Source organism: Lepisosteus platostomus, chromosome 4 (genome assembly GCF_059453375.1).
Source record: "Lepisosteus platostomus isolate fLepPlt1 chromosome 4, fLepPlt1.hap1, whole genome shotgun sequence".
NCBI classification, from domain to species: Eukaryota; Metazoa; Chordata; class Actinopteri; order Semionotiformes; family Lepisosteidae; genus Lepisosteus; species Lepisosteus platostomus.
In genome coordinates, this window is record NC_142614.1 from 41,271,161 (window position 1) to 41,294,067 (window position 22,907).

The following is a 22,907-nucleotide window of genomic DNA, read 5'->3' on the forward strand; positions in this document are numbered from 1 at the left end:
CTTCTTTCTTTGTAGTTGAGAACTATCACAACTACAAAGAAAATATACTTTATATAGTCTTTATATACATAATCTTTTAAAGAAGCCACTACAATCATTTTATGTCCTTAAACACACCATAGTATTTTATCATTGCACACACAGTACCTTATCACTAATATGAGATCTAAAGTTTTACACTGGATTTTGTCAGCTTCGCAATTCACTCTATGAATCTATTCCACAGACCTGAGCAGAGAGATTACTTTTATTGAGCCCGCTTTCTTTCCTATTGCGCCGCGCTCCTGTCAGCTTGGACAGGCCGAAGCCACTGCTGACTCTGGACAGCTTGGACTGTGAGACGGGAGCTATGGCTTCTCCCCGGCTGATACTCTTCTTCTCATGGGCTGGAGAGGAGCACACAGCAAACAAAACAGTATAGAAATATAGTTTGAAAAAAAAGTCAACATCTGTCATCTTAAAAATAAACCATCTATATTCCTATCAGACCTCTACAAGTCTATTTTTTCACAACTTAGATTAGACACGTGCAGCTAAGTTTTTGCAGCTCATTTAATTTACAAAGTCCGATCAATCCTCAGTGTTACTATTCAGCTTTCACATTTCTGTTTCTTTTCTCATCTCTTAATAATGTCCTGTGAAAATTCCAGATTATGTTTATGTGAACCAACAAAAAAAACCATACTTACATCTAGAAAATTGTTATTTTAAAAGTTTCCTTTTGGGAAATTCAGGGGCACATTTTATTTTGCAGCCAAATTTTGGAAAAATCACTCTCACTGTCTATATTGCCTACTGTATGTCCAAGTCAGCAAACTAGGTTGCTGTACATAGCCAGCAGCCATATCACCCTGTAATGGAGAGCTTACACTTAACAAGTAAAAGAGGTTCTAACTGCATTAAAAAAACTAGTACATACAACTCAAGAAACACAGATATTTTCAGCAGCCATATCAACCTGTAAGTTACAACTGGCAACCCACTGAAGCTAAGCAGGTGTGAGCGTGGTCAGGACCTGGATGGGAGACCTCCTGGGAAAAACTAAGGTTGCTGCTGGAAGAGGTGTTACTGGGGCCAGCGTGGCGTGCTCACCCTGCAGTCCATGTGGGTCCTAATGCCCCAGTATAGTGACAGAGACACTATACTGTAAAAAGGCGCCGCCCTTTGGACGAGATATGAAACCGAGGTCCTGATTCTCTATTGTCATTAAAAATCCGAAGGCATTTCTCAAAATGGTGTCACCCTGGCGTCCTGGCCAAATTTCCAATTGGCCCTTATCAATCATAATCCCCATCTATAAATTGGCTCCATCATTCTGTTCTCCTCCCTACTAATAGCTGATGTGTGGTGAGCGTTCTGGGGCACTGTGGCTGCCGTCACATCATCTGTGTGGATGCTGCACATTGATGGTGGTGGAGGGGAGTCCCCATTACCTGTAAAGAGCTTTGAGTGGAGTGTCCAGAAAAGCACTAAGTGTAAGCAATTATTATTATTATTGTATCTGCAGTATTCACAGGAGTTTAGACACACAAGCTTACAATTTCTTCCCTTTAGAAACCATCAAGAAATTATTGGTTTAGCTGGTTTGTGCCTAAAGCTGCAATAGAAATCTAGATCCCAGAGATTTTAGTTATTCCCATAGATAACTTAGGACAGATCATCAACAGGCTCATTTCAGAAACTCATGTTTTACTTCATGTAATTCAACGTTCAAATGAAGGTTAAGATATGGATTACAACAGGATAGTACACCAGGTTTATCAAGCAGTACACATATAACATTTTAAATGCGCTATAAAATGCAAAATCTAAAATTGGACTTTTCATAGCATGCAATTTACATTAGGATTAGCATCTCTAAAGAGTTCTTTTTTCAACAAACAATATATTAGAAAATAATTACAGAACTAACCTAGATGATTCTGCCAACTCTTAGCAGCTGCCTCTTCTATGTGGGCTCGTGCAGTGACAATATCTACATGGCCACGGTCATTCACAGGCAAGGGCACTTTGAATATTTCTTCCAAGGCTTGCTTCTTACTGAGAATGAGCTCAGTCCAAACTCTGTTCACTGCTTTCAGCAGAAGTTGACGACCTAAGATAAACAGAAGAGAAAAAAAACATAAAAAACATTTCATTTAAGTTGTCTAAATTTCACTCTAGTTGATCAAGCAAGAACTTGTTTGAAGTTTTATTTTAACTTTTCAATGTACATCTTGGATATCAGGTGACTGTACCTCATATCTTTATTTGCTTCAGAGAAGATATTACGGGAAATTTCCAAATATTTATTGAAAAATCCAATTGGGCAAACAAACCATCTGACTTATCAGTTAATACAGTCACTCTGACACAACTTTGTATAGGCCTCTACACTCTTGTGTTTCATGATCTTTTGTCAAACATATGGATTTTATAAACCTCTGAAAACAAATATTCAGAACAATAATGTCCCAATTCTCTGCTAATCTGACGATCAGTTTTAAGGTCCTGAGAAAAGCACCACAAAAATACTGCAGTACTTCAAAAAGTCCTGTACCTATACTGGACTGCTTACGATGTAGATGTCCTACATTGTGTCCTAATTCATGCTGCCCTAATTCAGAAGTTTACCTTCACTGACATCCTGGCTGTGTGGCCCATCAGGTTCAATGTCAGAAGGCATCATGATGTGCCATGTAGTCATTCTAGCTTCGGCTTCCAGACCAAAGCCATCAACGCTGCTAGTGAAAACAGAATTTTAGCAGTGACTTCTCTATCCAGAAAGCTGCATTTGTTTTATCCAGTCATTAATGCAGAAATGGTAGGACACTTGGGCTCTTTAAAAGCTAAGAATACATGATAACTAATTCCAAAACAAAATTCATCACAAGTTACTAAAAACACCACAAAAACTGTTTAATACAAAACCAAAAAATGAAACATATTATTAAAATAATTCTCAAAAGGTATTTTAAACTACATTCAATTTAAATTCAATTTCAATTTTTGGTACAAATGAAAAAGAACATTATGAAACCTTGTGACATTTCAAAAATGTTCTCTGTGTTGCTTTAACACAGCGAGATTCTCACCTTCCCACATGGAGGTTGATGAAGCAGTGAGCCAGACAAGCAATGAACTCCTGGTCATGGTTGCCTGGGCCCAGGATGAGGTTGCGGTTGACAGTGAGCACACGCAGAGCGTCCAGCAGTGCCACCTGCTGAGGAACGGTCTTGTGTGGCCGGGAGAGCTGGTAGAGGATGGTCCTGTTCAGGCAGTGATAGATGGGGTCCAGGGATAAGCCTTGAGATCTCCTCTTAGACTTCATGGCAAAGAGAACAACAGAAAAATACTTTTGTTGAGCTTTCAAGGTAAAAAAAATCTTCAAAGCTAAGGCCCTTAGGAATGCAGCATATTTGGCATAATTCATTCAATAAAAAAATAGCTTTGCTTAAAAAAAAAAAGATGCAACATGGAAATTGGATAATCAGACCACAACTAACTGAAAATAATTAATCAAAATTATGGTTGTAACAAAAATACATACAGTATGTGATTCCAAAAAAATCCTGTTTACTGTAATCCATGCTTTCTGATCAGAATTTCTAGATACCACTTAATGAGAAACATCTGATCAAATCTCATTATGTTCGCATAGATGCTGTAATACTTTAAATGTACCGGTATTCAAGCTTATTCAAGGTACTCACTACATGTGTATACAAACTTTAGGTTTAGTTAAAGGAACTCCATATGTTAGGAATACGCGTGCAGCAAAGGCATGGATATGAAAGTGAGGATTAAACTCCTTACAATTCAAAGGAATAATCAAAAGATTATTCACATATGTTTTGGATGTAAAAATAATAAGGGAGATTCTTCACCATAAATAAGCAGTTTGGTTTCAAGTAAGCTATATGTTTATTTGGATTTGATCAGAATGGAAAAAATATTAAATGCAAACAAACTTCCTAGGAGCACACATTGAGGAATTTAGATGTACAGTTGCAAGAAAAATGTTGTGAACCCTTTGGAATTACCTGGTCAAGGGTTCACATACTTTTTCCAACCTAGACTGTGAATGATTAAACAATGTGTTCAGTGCTGACAAGAAGAAGTACAATTGTTTGGGTGTTATTAGTTTAAGCAGATTGTGTTTGTCTATTAGTTGAAGATCAGACCACATTTTTATGAGTAATTAATGCAGAAATCCAGGTAATTCCAAAGGGTTCACAAACTTTTTCTTTCAACTGTTAATGTTTAATTTGCATAACAACATAACATCTTTCCTCATGATAAGTTCAAAGTTTCAATTTCGTAATAAGAATTTTATAAAGAATTCATGTGACATCCAACACTATGCATAAGTGAGACCGAAAATGTAAATTGGAGCCACAAATGTAAAATGAAAATGATTTTATTTCATAATTCTTATCCTACAAGTTAAGATCCAGGGCCACAACAAACAATTCACCTTTTTCAATGTAATTTTGAAAAGAAATACAGTAATCTCCTGCTATATGCAAATTTACCTAATGTGATTAAGAGTATCCATACTGAATTTTCTGTACTTATTTTACCTTGTACAACCTTGTGAGTATCTTTCATCTTGAGAAACATCTGTAAGCTGTGGTGCATGCATGCTTGAGAGATTTCCACAATGTCTTTCACATTCCTACAGTGTTCTGCGCATATTAGTTGGCTTTGATGGTTATTACTATTTGATTATGCAAAAAAGTGTTAGTAATAGAGATTTCCTAAATAATGTGATAGTCATTAGGTAAATAATAAATAAATGAATTAAAGAGGCTCCATAGTGTATGAGAAAGGACAAAGAGTCCTTTGTTGCTAAGCAACCTATATCCGTGATGAGCTTAAAAGAAGAAAAAAGTATCAAATACTTGATAAGTTGCACAAAGGACTAAGCAATACTGTTTGAAGAAAGATACAAGATGTGAGAAAGGGGTTAACTGATTTCTTTCTGCACAAAGACTTCTTGTGACACAAGACATTCCATGCTTAGGCACCTTTGAGTTATGGCAGGGATGGGAGTTAATTGATATGAAATTCCAAGTGCAAGATAAAGACCCCCCCTAAGGAAAGATAAAACTGACCATTAAAAGTGTTCAAGGTCTTGGGAATGTCCAAACACAGGTGCCCCCCCATTGCTATGGTAACAATTTGCGGAAGTGGGTGAAATTTGCAATATAGACTGGAAGTTTTGTACCTATATTTCGAACAATACTTTGGTCTTATTGTTCCTTGCATACAATAAACTCAGTTGTTCAAACTTCATCTCAGGTTCTAGTACTTATTTGTCTGTTACTACATGACTTGTTACAGTGTTTTTGTTAATTAATCTACAACTCATAAAATAAAGAAAAATGAGGAAGCTATCAGCACGTGTAAGAAGTGGAACAGCAACATTGCTTAGGGTCTCGTACATGTCACATGACCCATTTAGCGTCATCACAACATAATTCTTATGTTTATGTCAGAAACTCATTTAAAAACTATCTATACAATATGATTTCCAAAATATATTATTTTACTTACTCTGATGGCATTGTTTCACTTTATTATAGACATTTTAATTAGTTGAATATTGGTTTCAGTTCCCCTAACCCTACTTTTCCTATAAGACCTTAAAAGTAGGGTTAGGGGAACTGAAACCAATATTCAACTAATTAAAATGTCTATAATAAAGTGGGGAACTGCAACACTATTTTTATACTTTGGGGCTAGAAAGAATTGGCGTTGATGAGTTCAGGTGTGTGCAGCACCATATTTTCAAATTCAGAATGAGGCAACAAACCTTCCAATAACATGATGTGGCCCTGTTACACTGTAAAGAAGCAGGTTTGTGAATACATATCTTTTAATCCGTTAGAAATATTGTTCTCGACATCGAACCAGATTTGCCGAAAAATTGAACTTACTTGTTAACTGTGCATACACATCACATTGGAACATTTCTGAAGTAAAATGTCTGCTGCACAATCTGAAGTTATTTGCTCCTACATCGCATTAAATGAGTCATTACAGAGACTGGTGAGCAGGAAGGGGCAAATTACATGGCAATTAATTAATTAGGTAGTTATGACTTGGGTGGATATAAAATACAAGTAACAATCCCCTGGACCAGAGTTGTACTTCTTTCATGTACTTAAGCTGCTTTCTCTTGATAGTTATTGATAGACTCTTAATAGTCAACTCAAAGGATTTATGTAGAATGGTATGTCAAATGACAGCAGCAGGAGTTTATAGTCTTGGATGTGAGAGCTTATCTTTTGCACACTGATTTCCACTTTGTATGATTGAAGAACTCCATCGTGAGAACGTTATTCTGACCTTTCAGCTGAATATCCAGCATGTGACCTTGGTTCCCGGAAAAAAAATTATGGAGCTTTTCTTATTGCCTACACAAACCTGTCTAATGGATCTTCCTGGCTGACATCTACCAAGTATTGAGACATTTTGTAGGAATGCATCACTACTGGCGTCCACTGACTTTAAAATGAAACAGCATCAATCTGAATAAACTGGGAGCTGTAGGAAGACACCACTGGACTGGTGCTTGATGCTGGTTTCTGATAGATCAGGTTTCAGGTTTCTGATTCAAGTTTTCTGGCCTTCAGGCTGAGATGTTTCTCTGAGCAGAGACAGAGTGAAGCGCTTCCTGAAAAAGGGCTCACACAATCATCAAGAGGGATAAACAGTATTAAATGGAGAATAGAATAATTAGGAGGACTGATTGGAGCATTGCTAGAACATGGGACGTATTGATAAATGACTTGAGTGTGTCTGATTGCAATTCCCCGTGAGAATGTTGCTGTTTCCTGGGGCTACTGAGGACTGTGTGCTCTAGGCCGACTGGGTGTGACAAGTAGGCTTTTGTCTTGCTTTGGCATTTACTCAGAATCATGCCAGGATAGCATGAATCTCAGCTACTTTAACATACTGAAACATCACTGTTCATCTGCTGTCCCTACATCATCACAGAGCGTGTGTACTGTAGGTAAATCATATGCTATCGTGACCTGCTTATTGTCTGACTAATATGAAAAAATAAGAACTGCTGAACTGGTTTTAATGATACACAATGAACTCCTTACGTGCAACAATATTTTCAGGAACACTAATATACATGGGCTTCTTGGTATTACAAAGACAGCTGGTGCATCATAATAAAAGAAGGATTTTAACCCCATCCATTAGTACAACAGCATCCTATCTGATGTATATTAATTTTAAATGTAATGTTCAATTACACTTGTTTACTTACTTAGTTTAATCAAACTGCATACATACATAGCTGAACATATACATAATTTCTTGAACTGTCACGTTAAACTTCTTATTTAACATTCAGAAAACCATGCTATGTATTTGCTTTTTCAGAGCAAACAAAAATCTGCCGATTCCTCTAAGTCAAGCTGAGACTAGTTTGAGTGGTTATGAGAGTTTCAAGGTGTTATAGACTTATCCAACATGTAAAACAAACTACTATTATGTTAATGATTTAGTTTAAAGCTCCATTACACTTTACACAAAGGTAAAAACAATTACATTAACTTCTATAATCACCAGTGAAAACTGACAGTCTGTTCTATTTTTTCAGTTTCAAATTATATTATCACATTTGCTTAATTTCTATGCAATTGCAGTATACAGCTAAGCCTACTGAATTAAACAAATTTGCTTATCAGTGGGAGGCTTGTGCCTGATTAAATAAATTTGTCACTTATTAGTTTATGAAAAAATGCAAACTAGAACATGCTGGGATATTCTCTGCGGTATAAAACGTGAGGTATTTGTTTACAGATGAGTCCACACCAAATGGTTTACAGCTGAAGATTTGGTATTTTAAAGCTGAAGAATCAGTAGAAAAGTCAAGAAATTTAGTTGTCCTGTGGCAGAATTTGTATACTTAAGGAAATATCAAAAAGTAATAGAAATTTCTTTGTAATGGAAAATGACAAAACAGATGGTATGCCTAATAAACACTGATTATTTTTAACAGTACCTGTCTGTTTATCATATATTTTGCTAAGAAAAATATTGCGTTTTCTACATACAGTATAACAATAAAAAAGAACAAATGCAGCAACCCAATGCCATTTTTCTTATCATTATTCTTTAAGAAAATTTCAGGAAATGAACGTAGCCCCAGGCATTCCAAAACCAGACCTCAACCTACCTGCCCAATGAGCTGGATGATAAACTCCACCACCAGCTTGGACTCCTTGTTAAACATCCCTTGCCACAGCTTGTCCACCACACGCTGGGTAAAATAGAACACGTTGTTCACCAGGACATGGTAACTGCCACCACTTGTGATAGGCAGTGATGCATCTTCTCCTGAAAAAACAAGTAATAAAACAAACAAACTTCACATCACATTCATGAAAGACTAAAACATTAGGGAGGTCAGACAGAGCACTAAGTCTATATACTGTAAATACCACAATAACTTTAGCCTCTTGTAACTGGTAAAGCAAGCGATGATAACAAAAGAGAACATTTTACTGTTTCCATAAATCTCTGTTCAATCTCCAGTTCTAACTTTTACAGATAATTAGAGATATGTACATTACATAAACAGTAAACCCTGAATGAATGATGAGGATCTGAATCCCCCACACAGTTTTTCTACAAGAAACAGCCTTTCAGTCTTTGCATAGGCCTGATACCAGTGATTTGCAATGCCTGTATAATTAGGTATGGGTCTACTAAAGAAAATACTAAACAAGAGAAGAATGTTAAATATAATTTGATCTAAATTTTATACATATTTACAAGCAAATAATTCAGGTCTGAGCAATGGGAACACTTAGCTGAGGTCTCTCAGGTGAAACACTACTCAAACTCTACGTTTGGAAAACGGCGACTGAATAACAACAAATTAGCAGAAGCCACACTGGTTTTTTTATATTCCTCATTGTAACAACATGTGTAAGAGGCTGTATGAAACAGAAACTATAATTTCTGTCTCTATTTAAAGTTATTCTGGTATGTTAACTTGTCATGCTATTATATAATTTGATAATATGTCATAACATGGATAGCATTTTGCTGCTACAGTTATTTCCACCCATACCAACATTTTTCATCACATATTGTAAAGGCTTTCTTGAAAGTGCAGGACTGTTAAACGATAGTTTTTTCCATGTTTTTTTTTCTATTCAAAAAGCTTCCATTAAACAAACTACACCATTAAGAAGCCATCCTTTCTAAAGTAAATTTGGAAAATGGTTAAAGAACACAATATCATGGTTATTTCTGGTAATAGCTTCTCATGCTGATTACTTAAATACTTTTTAAGAAGGTATTTGTTAATAAATAAGTGTCTGTCCAGCCATAGACTTACCTAACAAGACATCAGCTGCAAGAAGGTGCTCCATAACACTGTCCAGGATATAAGACTGAAACTCCTTCTGTTGGGTTCTTGTTGATCTTTCTGGAGAAGCCTTCAAAAACACAGAAATATTGCTGAATCTTCCACTTGCTCAATAAACACCAATTCTACAACTGTCCTTATTTTATTAGACAATTAGATCTGGCAACTTGCATGACAGAGTTTCCAGAAAAACTGCATCTTATAGATACATTTTAAAAGTAATATGCTGTAACATGTAATACAATAAATTGCAAAAGCATTCACCCCATTCCAATGAACTCCCATTTGGTTGAACTGCAAATAAAGTTTACACATTTTTACAGTGAATTTTTTTCATCTAAACTATGGGTGAAATATTAGCAAAAATTGCTCCCAAACATAAAAAAAACTAAAAACTAAAATACGTTGATTGCATAAGTACCCCTCAAACCCGAGTCAATAATTATTAGAAGCACCTTTGGCAGCAATTATAGCCTCACATCTTTTTGGGTAAGTACAGATGCAGCCATTCAAAATGCGCGGTAAAAACCCGCGGTACGGTAACCTACCCACAAGCCACCGCGGGGCACCGGAGGGTACCGCAGGGCAAGTGATTGGCTGGCCAAAATGACCGACAGGGGCACTCGTGGTGCATTGGTTGGTAGTGCAAAGATTTAATCATTTAATGTCTTTACTGTCCACATTTTAATATTAGTTTTGAATATTTATATGGATTTTACCACTAAAGGGAAATTTTAGTAGCTGAGCATAAAAAGAAGAGGAGCATAACGCATCTGAAGGTCATAAACGATATTAATTTAAAACATTACTGTATGTATGTAAACTGTACTGTGTATGGCTGGTCTTGGTAGTTTAAAGAAAAAATACACACCAGTCTTCCATTTCTCCCTAAACATTTTAAGCATGAAAGTTTTATGAAACGGTACCCAAATATGCGATTGCTGTATAGAATGAATTTTAATTAAAAAAAAATATTTAACACGAACATTAAGCTGTTTACATCTTCCGCCTGAGAACAGTCACCCGTTGCTACCCAACGCAGAATGGTGATTGGCTGACACCATCTGACACCCCTCTGATTGGAGAAAAAAGACGTGCTGGTTTGCTATACCAGGAAGAGGATTTCTTTCTATTCAAAACGTGTATTTTAAAAGTTTAAGAAGTAAAAACCTTACAGCGTACACAGATTTCTAAACTGATCAGGATCGTTATCTTTGTCTTATGCATAATAATGTTCACCGCTCTGTCCAGCAAATTAATAATAAACTTTATTTTATATAGCTTTTTAAACGAATAAGTAATTAGATTGCTCATAAACCTAATCACTTGCTTTTTCTTTTTATTTAGGCTCAGATTTCAACTATAGATCGTATTATTAATAACCATAATAACAACCAACCAACAAAAACAACCATATAAACATAATACCAACCAAAAACATAGATAACAACCACAATACAAAATCAAATAATCAAACCATTTTACACTCGCAAAGTCCTCCAATTATCATAATCCCGCCCCTTATGCAAAACCAAACCTTCCTCCCATCCCAGTTTATCATAAACAAAATCCACCCCAATTTTCAACATAAAGCATTACACAAAATCAATACCTCAACACTCCATACTCAACAACGATAATTCACAAACAGCCAGAACATGTAACTACACATTCCCAAACATAACTACTTTCCATAGCCCCGCCCCTTATGCAAAACCAACATCCCTCCCCTGTTCTCTCTCTCCCCTGGCGGTTGTAATTGTTTTTATTTTCAAATAAATTTTAGCAAAGTCATGTATTTTAAAAATCTTAAGATTTTTCTATATATGTCTTTATTTAGTGGTTTCATTAGTGACAAAGGCTAAACTTTCTTGGAAAAATGTCTTTTATGTAAACTATGTTTGCTATTAATTCATTCAGGGGTAAAATATGTTCATTGTCTTCTAATGAAAGAAGGGTTCCTTTCGCCGTAGTCGGGAGCCTAGCCTTTAACTAGTAAGTACTGTATTTACTGGGTTTTTGAGGGGGGGGTGTCTTTCGCTGGAAATCTCGCCTCCTACTTTGAAAATACCCGTGAAACCGGTTCAATTCGTCACAGCCAGCACTCCTGCAGAGTGTTGGGTTGTACTTGCAGTGTATACAGTACACGCGTTATGCTCTTCGTTAATGTCTGTGAAGTTTTATTTAATCTCTGAGCCATACTGATTCTTCTGGAAGCCAGTTTCCGCCAGGGAGTAAAAAAAAAAACACACTATGGTATTCTCTCCAATGCAGTGCAGTTAAAAACATACCTCTGATGCTGCTCCTAAATGAATATCGTTTATGACCATCAGAAGCTTTATGCTCCTTTTCTTTTTTCCAGTGGATTGAACAGGGAGAGGCATTTCATGATGTACTTTTCACTGATGAAACAACAGTGGCTCTGGAACAGTTTTCAACCAAGTCGTTTTATAAAAAGGGGAGATATGTACACGTTACTGAAGCTAAAAGCTTAGCCTTTGTCACTAATGTAAACACTAAATAAAGACATATAGAAATCCCTACGTTACAGACTGTATATGGCTGGTATTGGTAGTTTAAAGAAAAAATACACACCAGTATTCCACTTTCTCCCTAAACATTTTTAGGATCAGAGTCTTACATGTGGTTATTTCGAAAACGTTTGTACGTGCTCCTTCTTACCATGTTACTGTTTACCGTTACTGACCATATTAAGTTTAAGTGCCTGTGGGCACTTTTCCTGTCCGTGGGGGGTGGACCGTCTTTCATTAGAAGGTTAGTCTGTTCTACTCTGAGAATGTAGGGGGGGTGGGAAGTGCCCGCGGTCATTTAATTAGTATTAAAATCTTAGTTATCTTTCTAGTTCACAGGTTTGCATGCATAATTTAATTTTGAAAGCCACTGAGACATCAGGTACTACTGTTGTATTTATGAAAAAGAAACAAAACAAAAAACATACTAACAACTGTGCCATCCTACTCCTTAGTTAATACATTTTATTATAAACAGTTAACATTGTTAGCAAAATATTTTGAATTATATTTAACCCTATTTTTTCTTTAGTTTTGTATTTAACTTATTATATGATAGTCAGACTTAATGTATATTAATGTATATTTGAACAATGAAAATATATTTTTACAAGATTTTACATTAAGCACTTAAAATTAATATGGTTAATAATAGTAAACTGTAACATGCTGTAACAAGATCGGTTAAACTCCGAAGAAAATCCTTTCAGAGAAAATGTTTCAGGTGTGAAGAACAAACCTGTTCCCACACACCCTGCCCCCACTACCATTAGAATATACACAAACATTTTAGCGTTTCATTCTGAGCAGAAGACCCTCACACCTGAAGAGTGCTGGCTGTGACGAATTAAACCGGTTTTACAGGTTTCAATCACAGATTGGGACTCAGTAAAGTAACACACAGCGCCACTGGATTTGATAATACTGTACCTAACCAAAATCCGCAATATGGAAACAGAACCTGTGTAATTGTTGATAGATGATGTAACATTTTTTCAAGACGAACTACAACATTTAAAAAAATGACTTGTATGTACTTGATATCTCTAATCAATCCACGGGTTCCAGCACAAAACGAAACTAAAACGCATACCGTTTAGCGCTTCTTATTAGTTGCTCAAAAGTAATTTGACCGTATGAAATGCATAATATAAACCTAGAAACATATACGTGAGCAGTACTTAAGCACTGTAGTATCGGTGTTAAGACATACCTCTTAAATACTGTAAATCAAGTTAAAAATATCTCAAGACCGATTCTGGTCGTAATGAAACCATGTTTCGTGTATGTTTTCTTTTTCATCTTGAAATAACTCATTTCTAAATACCTTTTTCACTGTTAACATCTTGTAGCAACTTTGCGACAAAATATACACCCTGACAGTTCATCCTGCTACCAACATTAAATAAAACAAATCTTAAGATTTCTATATTTATGTCTTTATTTAGTGGTTTCATTCGAAGCTTACAATGTTTAGGGAGAAATGGAATACTGGTGTGTATTTTTTTCTTTAAAGTACCGAGACCAGCCATATACTGTATGTTTATGTTAAGATTTCCCTTCAGTGGTAAAATTAGATATGAATATTCAATACTTAAACGGGCACAGTTAAGACATTAAATATACATATACATATGGTATACAGTACAGTTTGCATACGGTAATATGTTTATGTTACGCGATTAAAAAATAAATAAATAAAACTGAAAGGTCCAGCACCAGCTGGATTCGAACACACAACCTGCCAGTTGGTAGTCACGCACCTAGACCAGTAGGCTACAAGACAGCTTGCATAAGCAGGCAGGCGAAACAGCCCTCCCGCAGTACACGGATATAATCATACCATTATTAAATTCTTGAGATACGCGATTCCATATTATATTCCCTTTAAATCAAATTCTAAAAGTATGCTTGTTGACTCCGGTATCAAGTTAGTTAAAGACTTCGAAGCTTACAATGTTTAGGGAGAAATGGAATACTGGTGTGTATTTTTTTCTTTTCATGATAGGTGTCGCATTTTAAATCATTTTCGTAGTTAGAAATTATGAAACGCCCTGTTAAAAGCAAGGAAGTTTTTATGCCCGTTGAAGTAAAACAAAATGCCTGACAAAGTATGGCTTGGACAGATTCCAAGTGCTTGTACAAATGTGCTAAAGAAATTATACTTTGAGTATACAGCTTGTCCAAAGTCATCCATTATTAATACTATTAGTAATATCTTCAGTAAAGGCTTTGATGCATAAATATTTCTGATAAAGGTAGGTTGTGTACTTTTGTCCAACTGAGCAATCTTGCTTTCATAAAATATACCAACATTTGAATGACTGATGATTAACATGCTGTAATACACAGTTCAAAATTAAAGGCTCGAATGCTGTACATGAGAGGTTAAGCTCCCCCTGGCGGTTTTACAAGGCGACGCCGGATAGCTAGTCACGTGACACACGTGATACCGCGTGATACACCGGTGGGCGTGTCGCGGTATGCCGTGAAATACCTCACCCATTTTGAATGGCTGCATCTGTACCTACCAACTCCTCACACATGGTGTAACACATGGTGTTTTCTTTGCAAACTTGCTCAAGCTTGGTCAAGTTGGTTGGAGATTGTTGATGAACAAACAATGGGCCTGATCACATTCAAGTCATAACTTTGACAGGGCTACTTAAAATATTCACTTTCTTCTGTTAAGTCACTTTCATTGTAACTTTGACCTTGTTGTTTCAGTGATTACCCTGTCCCAATTCTCTCTCACTGCAGCAAACCCGGGTTAGCAGTCGTCTACTACCATGGCAATGAACCACATTCCAATATGCGATGCCCATTGTCAGCTGAACTCCAGCCAGCTCATCATCAGCCAACCCTCATCATTGGCCCCTGGTTAACTACCAGGTTTAAATCAAGGATATGTAATCCAGGTTGCATTTGGTGCTCTGACATTAAGTCAGTTTACCATCTTACAGTGCTTCAGTCTGTCATTCAGTCCTTCCTGCATTACTGACTTTCCACCTGCATTCTTGACTTAGTCTTTAGATCTTCCCTTTGTCCTGATATTATTTTCAGATTATCTGTTACCAAACTCTGACTTTGACCACAAGCCTGATGAATCCCTTAATCAGCATGCTGCACTTGCTCCAGCCTGGTCACTGCCACCTCTGTACAACCTGAGCTCCATCTGTTCTAGCTGCTGCCTGTCATTTCTCCATCTACCACTTCAATTGCCTCTCATTCATCCCGGCTCTGGAACTTGGATTCTTCAGCCTTATTACTGATGTGACTCACACCCAGTAATCAGCTGTGTCATCACAAGTTCTAAGTGTTTAGCAGAGTGCATTTTTTCTCTCAAATTTGTCTGTAACTTGCTCCTTCCATTTTCCTCTCAACTTCTCTGTTCCTGTAGATAAGAAGCATCCTTGCAACATAATGCTTCCAAGACATCAAATGGCCGTGACTGGCACAGATGTGCTTTGCCATTCTGCAATACAGGCCAGCATCATGGAGTGACAAGGATATTGTTGACTTATGACATTTACATAAAAGTGTTACATTTGACCATTCAAGTTTTAATTACTGAGTGACAATGTGCATTGTTAAAAATACAGATTATGAAAGTAGAGAATTACCAAAAACAGACCAAGAGGGTTGATCATTAAGTAAAATTAATAATCCTAACACCCAAATTAAGATTTTGCCAAGAAAATATCTAAACAGTGGTATAATTAGAGGCACCTGAGTTATTTGTTTTCTGGCACAGCCTTGGTTAAAAAAAACAACACAAACTAAACAACACTGACATACACATATAACTTACACGTCACACTATTTACAAACTAGGTATCTCGACTGCCAACACCCTGACCAACAACAGAATACCAAGTATTAAAATCTATATGAAGTCTAAGGCACAAAAATAGAGAAAAACAAGCTTCACACACCAAACAGAATACCACTTAGAGTTAAGTCTCTCTATATATAAACCCAGATGCTAAAAGGTGTATCGGAAACCTATCCACCAATTCCAAAAAGTAATCCTATAACCGTTTAGTTAACCAAGGTAAACCAGAAATTCCTTTGATCGGGTTGTCTCAGACTAAAGTAAACACTTTCGTTCTTATCTTTTTCTGAAGCTCCTGAGAATTACAAATGTTGACACTAGCTAGATGCTTGACTATTGTCCCTAGATTCTCAAGAGACCTCAATAGCAGCTACCAACAACCATAACAGGATAGATAAGCAGTAATTAAACAAAATGGGTTGAAAGAGGGGGAATATTTTTGCAAGGCAATATCATTCCTGAATGTTAACAGGGATGTATAATATTTAATTGTCATTTGAAAGGACGTCCATACACTGATAATCAATTTTAGGTAGTTACATGCATTATTTAAAAATAGAAAAATAATTATATCATTCAAAAATTGTTTTAATTATCTCCTTATAATTTTCCAAACTCAATGTACGTAGAGCTATAACAGAATGTCAAAGAGACGTAAACTGAAGGAGTACAAAACCGACAGTTTACCTCCAGAAGCAGGTCAATAATCGGAGTCTGTTTACTGGCCGGGGTCATGCACAAGTTCTCCATGATCAGCACCCTCATGAAATCAAAGACATATTTCTTAGCCGGATGATTGGTCAGGTAGGTTTTGGAGCCAACATTGCAGTATTCAGACTGGCTCCTGTTCATGCCAGTGTCGACAGCAAAGGCTTTAAACTCTTCAGCTGGAGAGCCAACTTCATCGTCCAGGTCGCTCACCTGCAGAAACACCAACTTTGTAGATTTGCACAAACACAGCTGCTTTAACACAACTGGAAACACAATACACACTGGAAACACTGAAAACGTGACAAAATAAATCATTACAATCAAAGCATTTACCATAACTTCATGCTAAGCTTATTTTGGTGATAAACAGCATATGACAGCAGCCACTGTATATAACCAGACTCTATGATTGTTTTTTTAGGGTCTGAATTATGAAAGATTTTATCAGAAAATAACAGATACTCTGAACAACCTGTACAAGAAACTGCTTTTTAGCAACTAGTGCATGCAAGATGTTTCCTCTTCTGTGAGTTTTAAACACCATTAATTTGAATACATACAGTAGGAACAAAGCACTTCTAATTATATCATCTTCTTAAAGGATAACATACCATCTCTGAGTACGGTCTGATATTGAACGGAAAGACAGTCGCTGCCAATGCACAGAGGAATTCTGGGCTGATCCACATCGGAGCTAAATCTGGCACATTATGATAAAGGTACCGAAAGAACTGCATCAAAGTCACAGGGTATTCTCTAAGCCATGAGCCCTCCTCCTCTGACTGCCATGGCTGTAAGACAAAAACATAATTTAATTTCTCAGTCCCACAAAACACACAAATCTCAAATTTGCAACTCATTCATTAATCTAGTTAATAAAATATTTCAATTAAAAGGTATTTCTTAGCTTTTAGTTAAAAGCCACATATTCCAATATGCAACTGCTAGTTTTTTTTATGAATTATGCTGAAATTTGCTCATACAGCATCATTATGGTTCTGTCTGCTGATCAATGCCATTACCCCACTTCTAAAGAGATAATAGGAGGCATCAACATTTTTCTTTCATGATAGAAAGATAGCTCCAAATTATCAAGAAAGACAAATGTAGGCCTCCTCAGTGGCTCAAATGGTAAAAGCACTTGCTTTAAGTGTAGGTTGGGCTCTGTGATCAAGATGTCACGAGTCTGAACCTAGGCAATGCTAGTTGCTGGCTATGACCAGGATTCCCAAAACAGCAGTACATAATTGGTTCAGCACCAAAAAGCGTAGGATTGGGAATAGTCTGATAGGGTTCTCTCAGCTCTAAATGAATCAGTGACCCCTGCGACTCCTCAGGTGCTTGCAGACATGGTGTGACAGCAGTGAGAAAAGATGTAAAAGGCGCCGTTGGGTAGTGATATCGTAGAAAATTAAGAAAGAATGATTAATCAAAACTGACATTAAGTAAAGAACACAAACATTCACCTATTAACAACCTTATGCAATTAAGTATTTTACTGCACTACAGTACTGGGCAGTTAATGTTCCTTTGTTGGGGCACTTTCTCAACAAGGATTTGTGAATGTCCAGACTTACTAAATTGAGCATACTCCTGAGCATTGCAAGCAGAAGAAAGGCAGCCTCTGTGCAGACATTGTGAATGGATCCCACCACAGCCCCACTGGAGGCTGGAACTCCGAAGATAAATGTCCAGATTGAGTCCAGATCAAACTGCAAATGAAAATCATTTTACACACCTGGTTACCTGCTGATGTTTTTTACATATGACAGTTCAACTCTGAAATAAAAAAAATGTTATTTATAAAAAAAATAAATTCTTGTAAAATGCAGAAAACGGACACTAGAGTATGTCCATCAATCTTAAACTGGCTTGACTGAGTTTTAAACAGGCACTTCATGTTGTATGTGACATCTCAGGAATACCTGAAAGGTGGGGATAACATTATCAGGAACAGTCATTGGGCTATAAGTTGAATAGCTACTCAAAAAAACCCCATGGTAATAATATAGGGTGACCATATTTGAACTTTTGACTATAAAACGTGCTGGAACACAGTTGGAATTTGGGACACTTTAGGGGATGAACCTTTTGTGTTTCTGCTCCCAGTGTTCTCTGGAAATTACCATTTCCATCACAAATTAAACTCACCTCAAACTTTCACTGGCCTTTTAACTTTACTACATACAGTATGTATTGTTATAAGGAACGTTTGTATCTGTTTGACTTACATTTGGGAACCCTTAAATGTTTGCCAGAAGGAAGTTGATATTCAGAATTTAGGACGTGGGAAGGATCTGATATAATTTTTTCTGCCTGTTTGAATATGGCTTTTTCAAAGATTGTCTGCAGGGAGGGGTGCTGTTTCACTCCCATGACCTTCAAAGCTGTTTGGATGAGACTGGTAATTTGCGATCTTAAATGAACTGCTAAATTACCAAACCACACTGTTATACCATATCTGATAATGATCTCGATTACAGTATAGTAAAAGAGTAGCATTATTTCCTGTCAAACCCCAAACACTCTTAGTCTTCGCAAGAAATATAAGAGCTGCTGAACTTTGGAGCAAACACTCTCAACATGAGTAATCCAGCACAGGTTACCGTCTATGTGTACTCCTAAGTACATTTATGAATCAATGTGAGTGATAGGTTCAATATGAAGATTGGCAACTGTCTTAAATGTTCTCCATTTGTAAATAATCCTTCTCACTGCAGAATTTTGGATTTCAATTTCTTTGGAAATGGCCTTATAACCCTTCCCAGATTGATGAGCAGCAACAATTGCTTCCCTAAATTAATTGCTGATGTCTTTTCTCCTTGGTATGGTTTTAACACACATCTGAATGCTCCAGACCACCAAACTGCCAAAAACTCTGCTTTTATAGAGGTGGTCACACTTTCTGATGATCAACTAAGTGAATTTGATAAGCACCACCTGGCTGCCAATTACCTTCTTAATTCCAATGGAAGAAGTAAGGGTGTACTTCATTTTTGCATTTTGGCTCACTTTCTGCTGAATAAATAATGACATAGTGAAATCTGTTATGTGTTGTCTGTTATCTGAGGATAGATTTATCTAATTATAGAAGTTGGTGAGGACCAGATGATTGTTATTTTTCTTTCTTTTTCACAAGACTGTATTTACTTCTTTTTTGTGTGTTTTCCTTTAAATGTATGCAGAAGGCTGTGCATTTAACACATATCAATTGCTACTTCCAATTGTCATGACTGCTAGCTTTAAAAAAACAACTGTGAAAAACTGCAAGGGTCTAAATACTTTTGCATAGCACCTTAAATACAGTATGTGGACGTACTTGGAATTAGTTAGAAAAATTAATTGGAATAATAATACAATTGGTATTGTGACATTTTTGTTAGAATGAAAGGTATGGTACTAACATTTACCTGCAGGTTCTCGGGTAGCTCAGTGACAGGCTGCTGCAGAAACAGGGCCATGAGCAAGAAGTAGAGGTCTGGCACATTGGTGTGTTTGGGCAGGAAGGTCTGGAGCACAGGGAACCCAGGGAAGTGACAGGCATCCCGATTAATCTCCCTCACTGTTGACCGGCCTCCAGCACTTCTGCCCACATTGAAACCTGGGGAGCAAAAGGCACAAGATCAACAACCAAGAAAAAGTCTGTCACTCTCTTGGATGGCCTGTATTATTGCATACTTTTGACATAAATTGTAATTAGATCTTCATGAAAATCTTAATAAAAGATGTTATACAAAGTAACATAGGCAATTTAATCTTCTGCTACTTATAAAGCCTCTTAATTATTTGAGAAAATACTTTAATTAAGCATACTATCATGTATAATGGTAAGAAATTGTAATTCACTTAATTATATTGGGAGCTGACAAATTTTCTTGGCACTGTATCAAAACCCTTTGTACTGCCGTGTTTCTACCTTTTAATTTATATTCACTTCTGTGGTTTTAGCTTTGGACTTTATACACTACAAAATATGAAGTCAATTGAAGGCTGCCACCTTCCTTTAAAGAATCTTATAAATCTTTTTATATTTACAAATAATCTTGTGCAGTAATTAACTATTTTGTAAAATAGTACAGGTGGCACACTGAATGCTTAATGCGGTGTGTTTGGACTTTTGGCTCTGTGGTAGAATTCTCACCTATTAGTTTTTACTGTGAATTTGTGTGAAGAGTAAAATAAATCTGTCTCCAAAATCTACAAGTTTCTTTTTTAGCCTTAAAAAGGGAAAATTAGCAAACAATTACATTTTCTTAAAAAGGCTAATCAAATCTTTAAGATTGGTGATTGTTTCATAACACCACTAATTTTAAATGTCTGTAGTTTATTTTCTTTTTAATACCATTTTGTTATTCTAGATTATAATTATAAAACAAATATTATACATAGTGTCTTTACAAGAAGTAATTTAAAGAAAATATACACAATCACAAACATCAAGTTTTGTTTTAAGGGTTGCTGGAAAGTGGTAGAACTGTTTTTTATTCCTGCCATTGACAGTATTCACGTTTGCTAACACATTCATGTTCATTCTTGTTACTAATTAACTAATTATATTATTTCACTATTTAACATCCTGGGATGTAGAAAGAATGAGTAAAAATGTCAATACGGTATACATATTATTTCCAATTTTCTTTTTAGAGAAGCAGTCTTTATTTGTTAAAAATAAACGTATGCCCTGTCCAGAATCGAACCTGGAACCTCCCAGGTGGTATACAAGCACTTTACCACTGTACCAAGGCATTACTCATTTTGGGTAAGCATCATTACAAACTATGAGCATTTTATTTTCCATTACAACAATAATGTAACAGCAAAATGTAGTTTAAAAAACATATCTAAACTAATGCAGATGTTTACAAAATAAGTGGAATATTCTACCACTACCAGCTATATACATATATTTGTATCCATAAATTAATGTTGTTAATGACATTTAGAAACAATTCTTATTTTCAGCTACCAAAATTTCTCATGCTCATCACTACTTGGTTACATGCTTGGGTGCGATTGTCAGCTACTGGACTTTGGGAATAATATTTCTCCTCCAATTACAAATTAAATAAGGCCAATGACTTCACCAACATCTAACACACCATAAGTGCCACCTATTGATCACGGCAATGAGTCTAACATGGCAATGAGTTCTACAGCGTGTTCTGTGTGGCAACATCTTTAGTTAAGAATGATTTAGTACACACTGTATTTAAAAAGAAAAATGTCTGCTTGTGTTGTTCAAATATCAGAGAATTCAAAGAGGTAAAAGACTTAAAAGCATTAATATGAAATCATTAAGCAATAAATGATCTGTGCTTACCTAGCACTGTGCCAATTTTGTTGGTGAGGACTGAGTCAGTCTGGTCCAGCCATCCACCCCCAGACAGACCTTCTTTGAAGCGTGATAGAATAGTCTGGTTGCTGAGCAGGACTACCAAAATCCTCATGGCAGCAGTAACAGTAGTGGAGTGCAGGTGCTCCTCCATGAACATCAGAAGCCAGTCGAACCCAAGTGTCTTTACCAGCTCCTCACATGCTCTGCACAGAAAACACAGAGAGGGGTATTGTGCCAGATTGATGTGACCTGCTCACAAATATATTTTTAGACACTCCATGCCTTGTAAAGTTTTGGAGACACTATAGGAAGGAAAACCCCTGGCTATCAATAAATCAATTCAATCAATTGGCCAAACAATTAAGTCTTACGGTAACCGATATAGTAATCTTCTAAAGATTTCACTTTGAAGATATGAGCAAGTTTCTATAAAACCTTTAGTTTATATCTTCACGTTCACCTTAATTCACAATTTACCACAGTCAACTGGCATTCTAAGCAACATATTTAGCTATTTTCACGTCTATAATTAACAAATACTACAAGTAAACACAATTACACCAGCCTTTTCTTGTCCTGTCATTGTATCGTTGACCAAAAGTTTCATAACACTACTGGATTTAAGAGCTCACTTACTGTATATTAACAGTAGACTTCTCTTTGCAAATGAAGAGCAGTTTGAGTAAAATGTCAAGGAGCCTATTTCTTAACAAGATAAGGCTGGCAGAAAGTAGGCCTCCAAAATCATCTTCATTTCCTAATGGCAAAAAGGAAAAACTACATTTGCAAAGAACTCTTTTTATTATTTTGGAATGGTTAAAAAGTAAGTCCTACATTGATTATGTATATTTTATTGAATATGAATATATTCAGTGGTAGGTACAGCAGTGAGGACATTAGCTTTTATCAGTGACACAAATGGTAAATGTGGCATACTGAGATGGTGATTAATCTGAATTGTCAGTTCACAGAGCTTTGTGTGAATTGATAGAATAATGCTACACAAAGTAATTAACAATTATTAAATCTAGACATACATTACCTAAGGGATTTAACAAATCATCTTAATAATATTTGGAAATATTAAATCTTAAATTTGATATTCATTTTATG

General features: G+C 36.2%; 1 protein-coding gene across 7 annotated transcripts in view; it reads right to left on the reverse strand.

The window, feature by feature from the left end:
• wdfy3 (WD repeat and FYVE domain containing 3) overlaps positions 1-22,907 on the reverse strand; it is a 160,513-nt gene that overhangs the window by 31,524 nt on the left and 106,082 nt on the right. For 4 of the 7 annotated variants that reach the window (XM_088629498.1, XM_088629499.1, XM_088629494.1 and 1 more), the window contains 12 exons: positions 22,431-22,551; positions 21,780-21,997; positions 19,864-20,060; positions 18,037-18,171; positions 17,071-17,250; positions 16,436-16,669; positions 9,353-9,452; positions 8,183-8,343; positions 3,075-3,304; positions 2,614-2,723; positions 1,913-2,095; positions 229-386 (listed from right to left, as the gene is read on the reverse strand). In XM_088629498.1, the coding sequence (XP_088485624.1) occupies positions 229-386; positions 1,913-2,095; positions 2,614-2,723; positions 3,075-3,304; positions 8,183-8,343; positions 9,353-9,452; positions 16,436-16,669; positions 17,071-17,250; positions 18,037-18,171; positions 19,864-20,060; positions 21,780-21,997; positions 22,431-22,551 (2,027 nt within the window). The remainder of the gene's footprint in view (positions 1-228; positions 387-1,912; positions 2,096-2,613; positions 2,724-3,074; positions 3,305-8,182; positions 8,344-9,352; positions 9,453-16,435; positions 16,670-17,070; positions 17,251-18,036; positions 18,172-19,863; positions 20,061-21,779; positions 21,998-22,430; positions 22,552-22,907) is intronic. The other 3 variants (XM_088629496.1, XM_088629500.1, XM_088629497.1) reach the window with 2 other exon arrangements.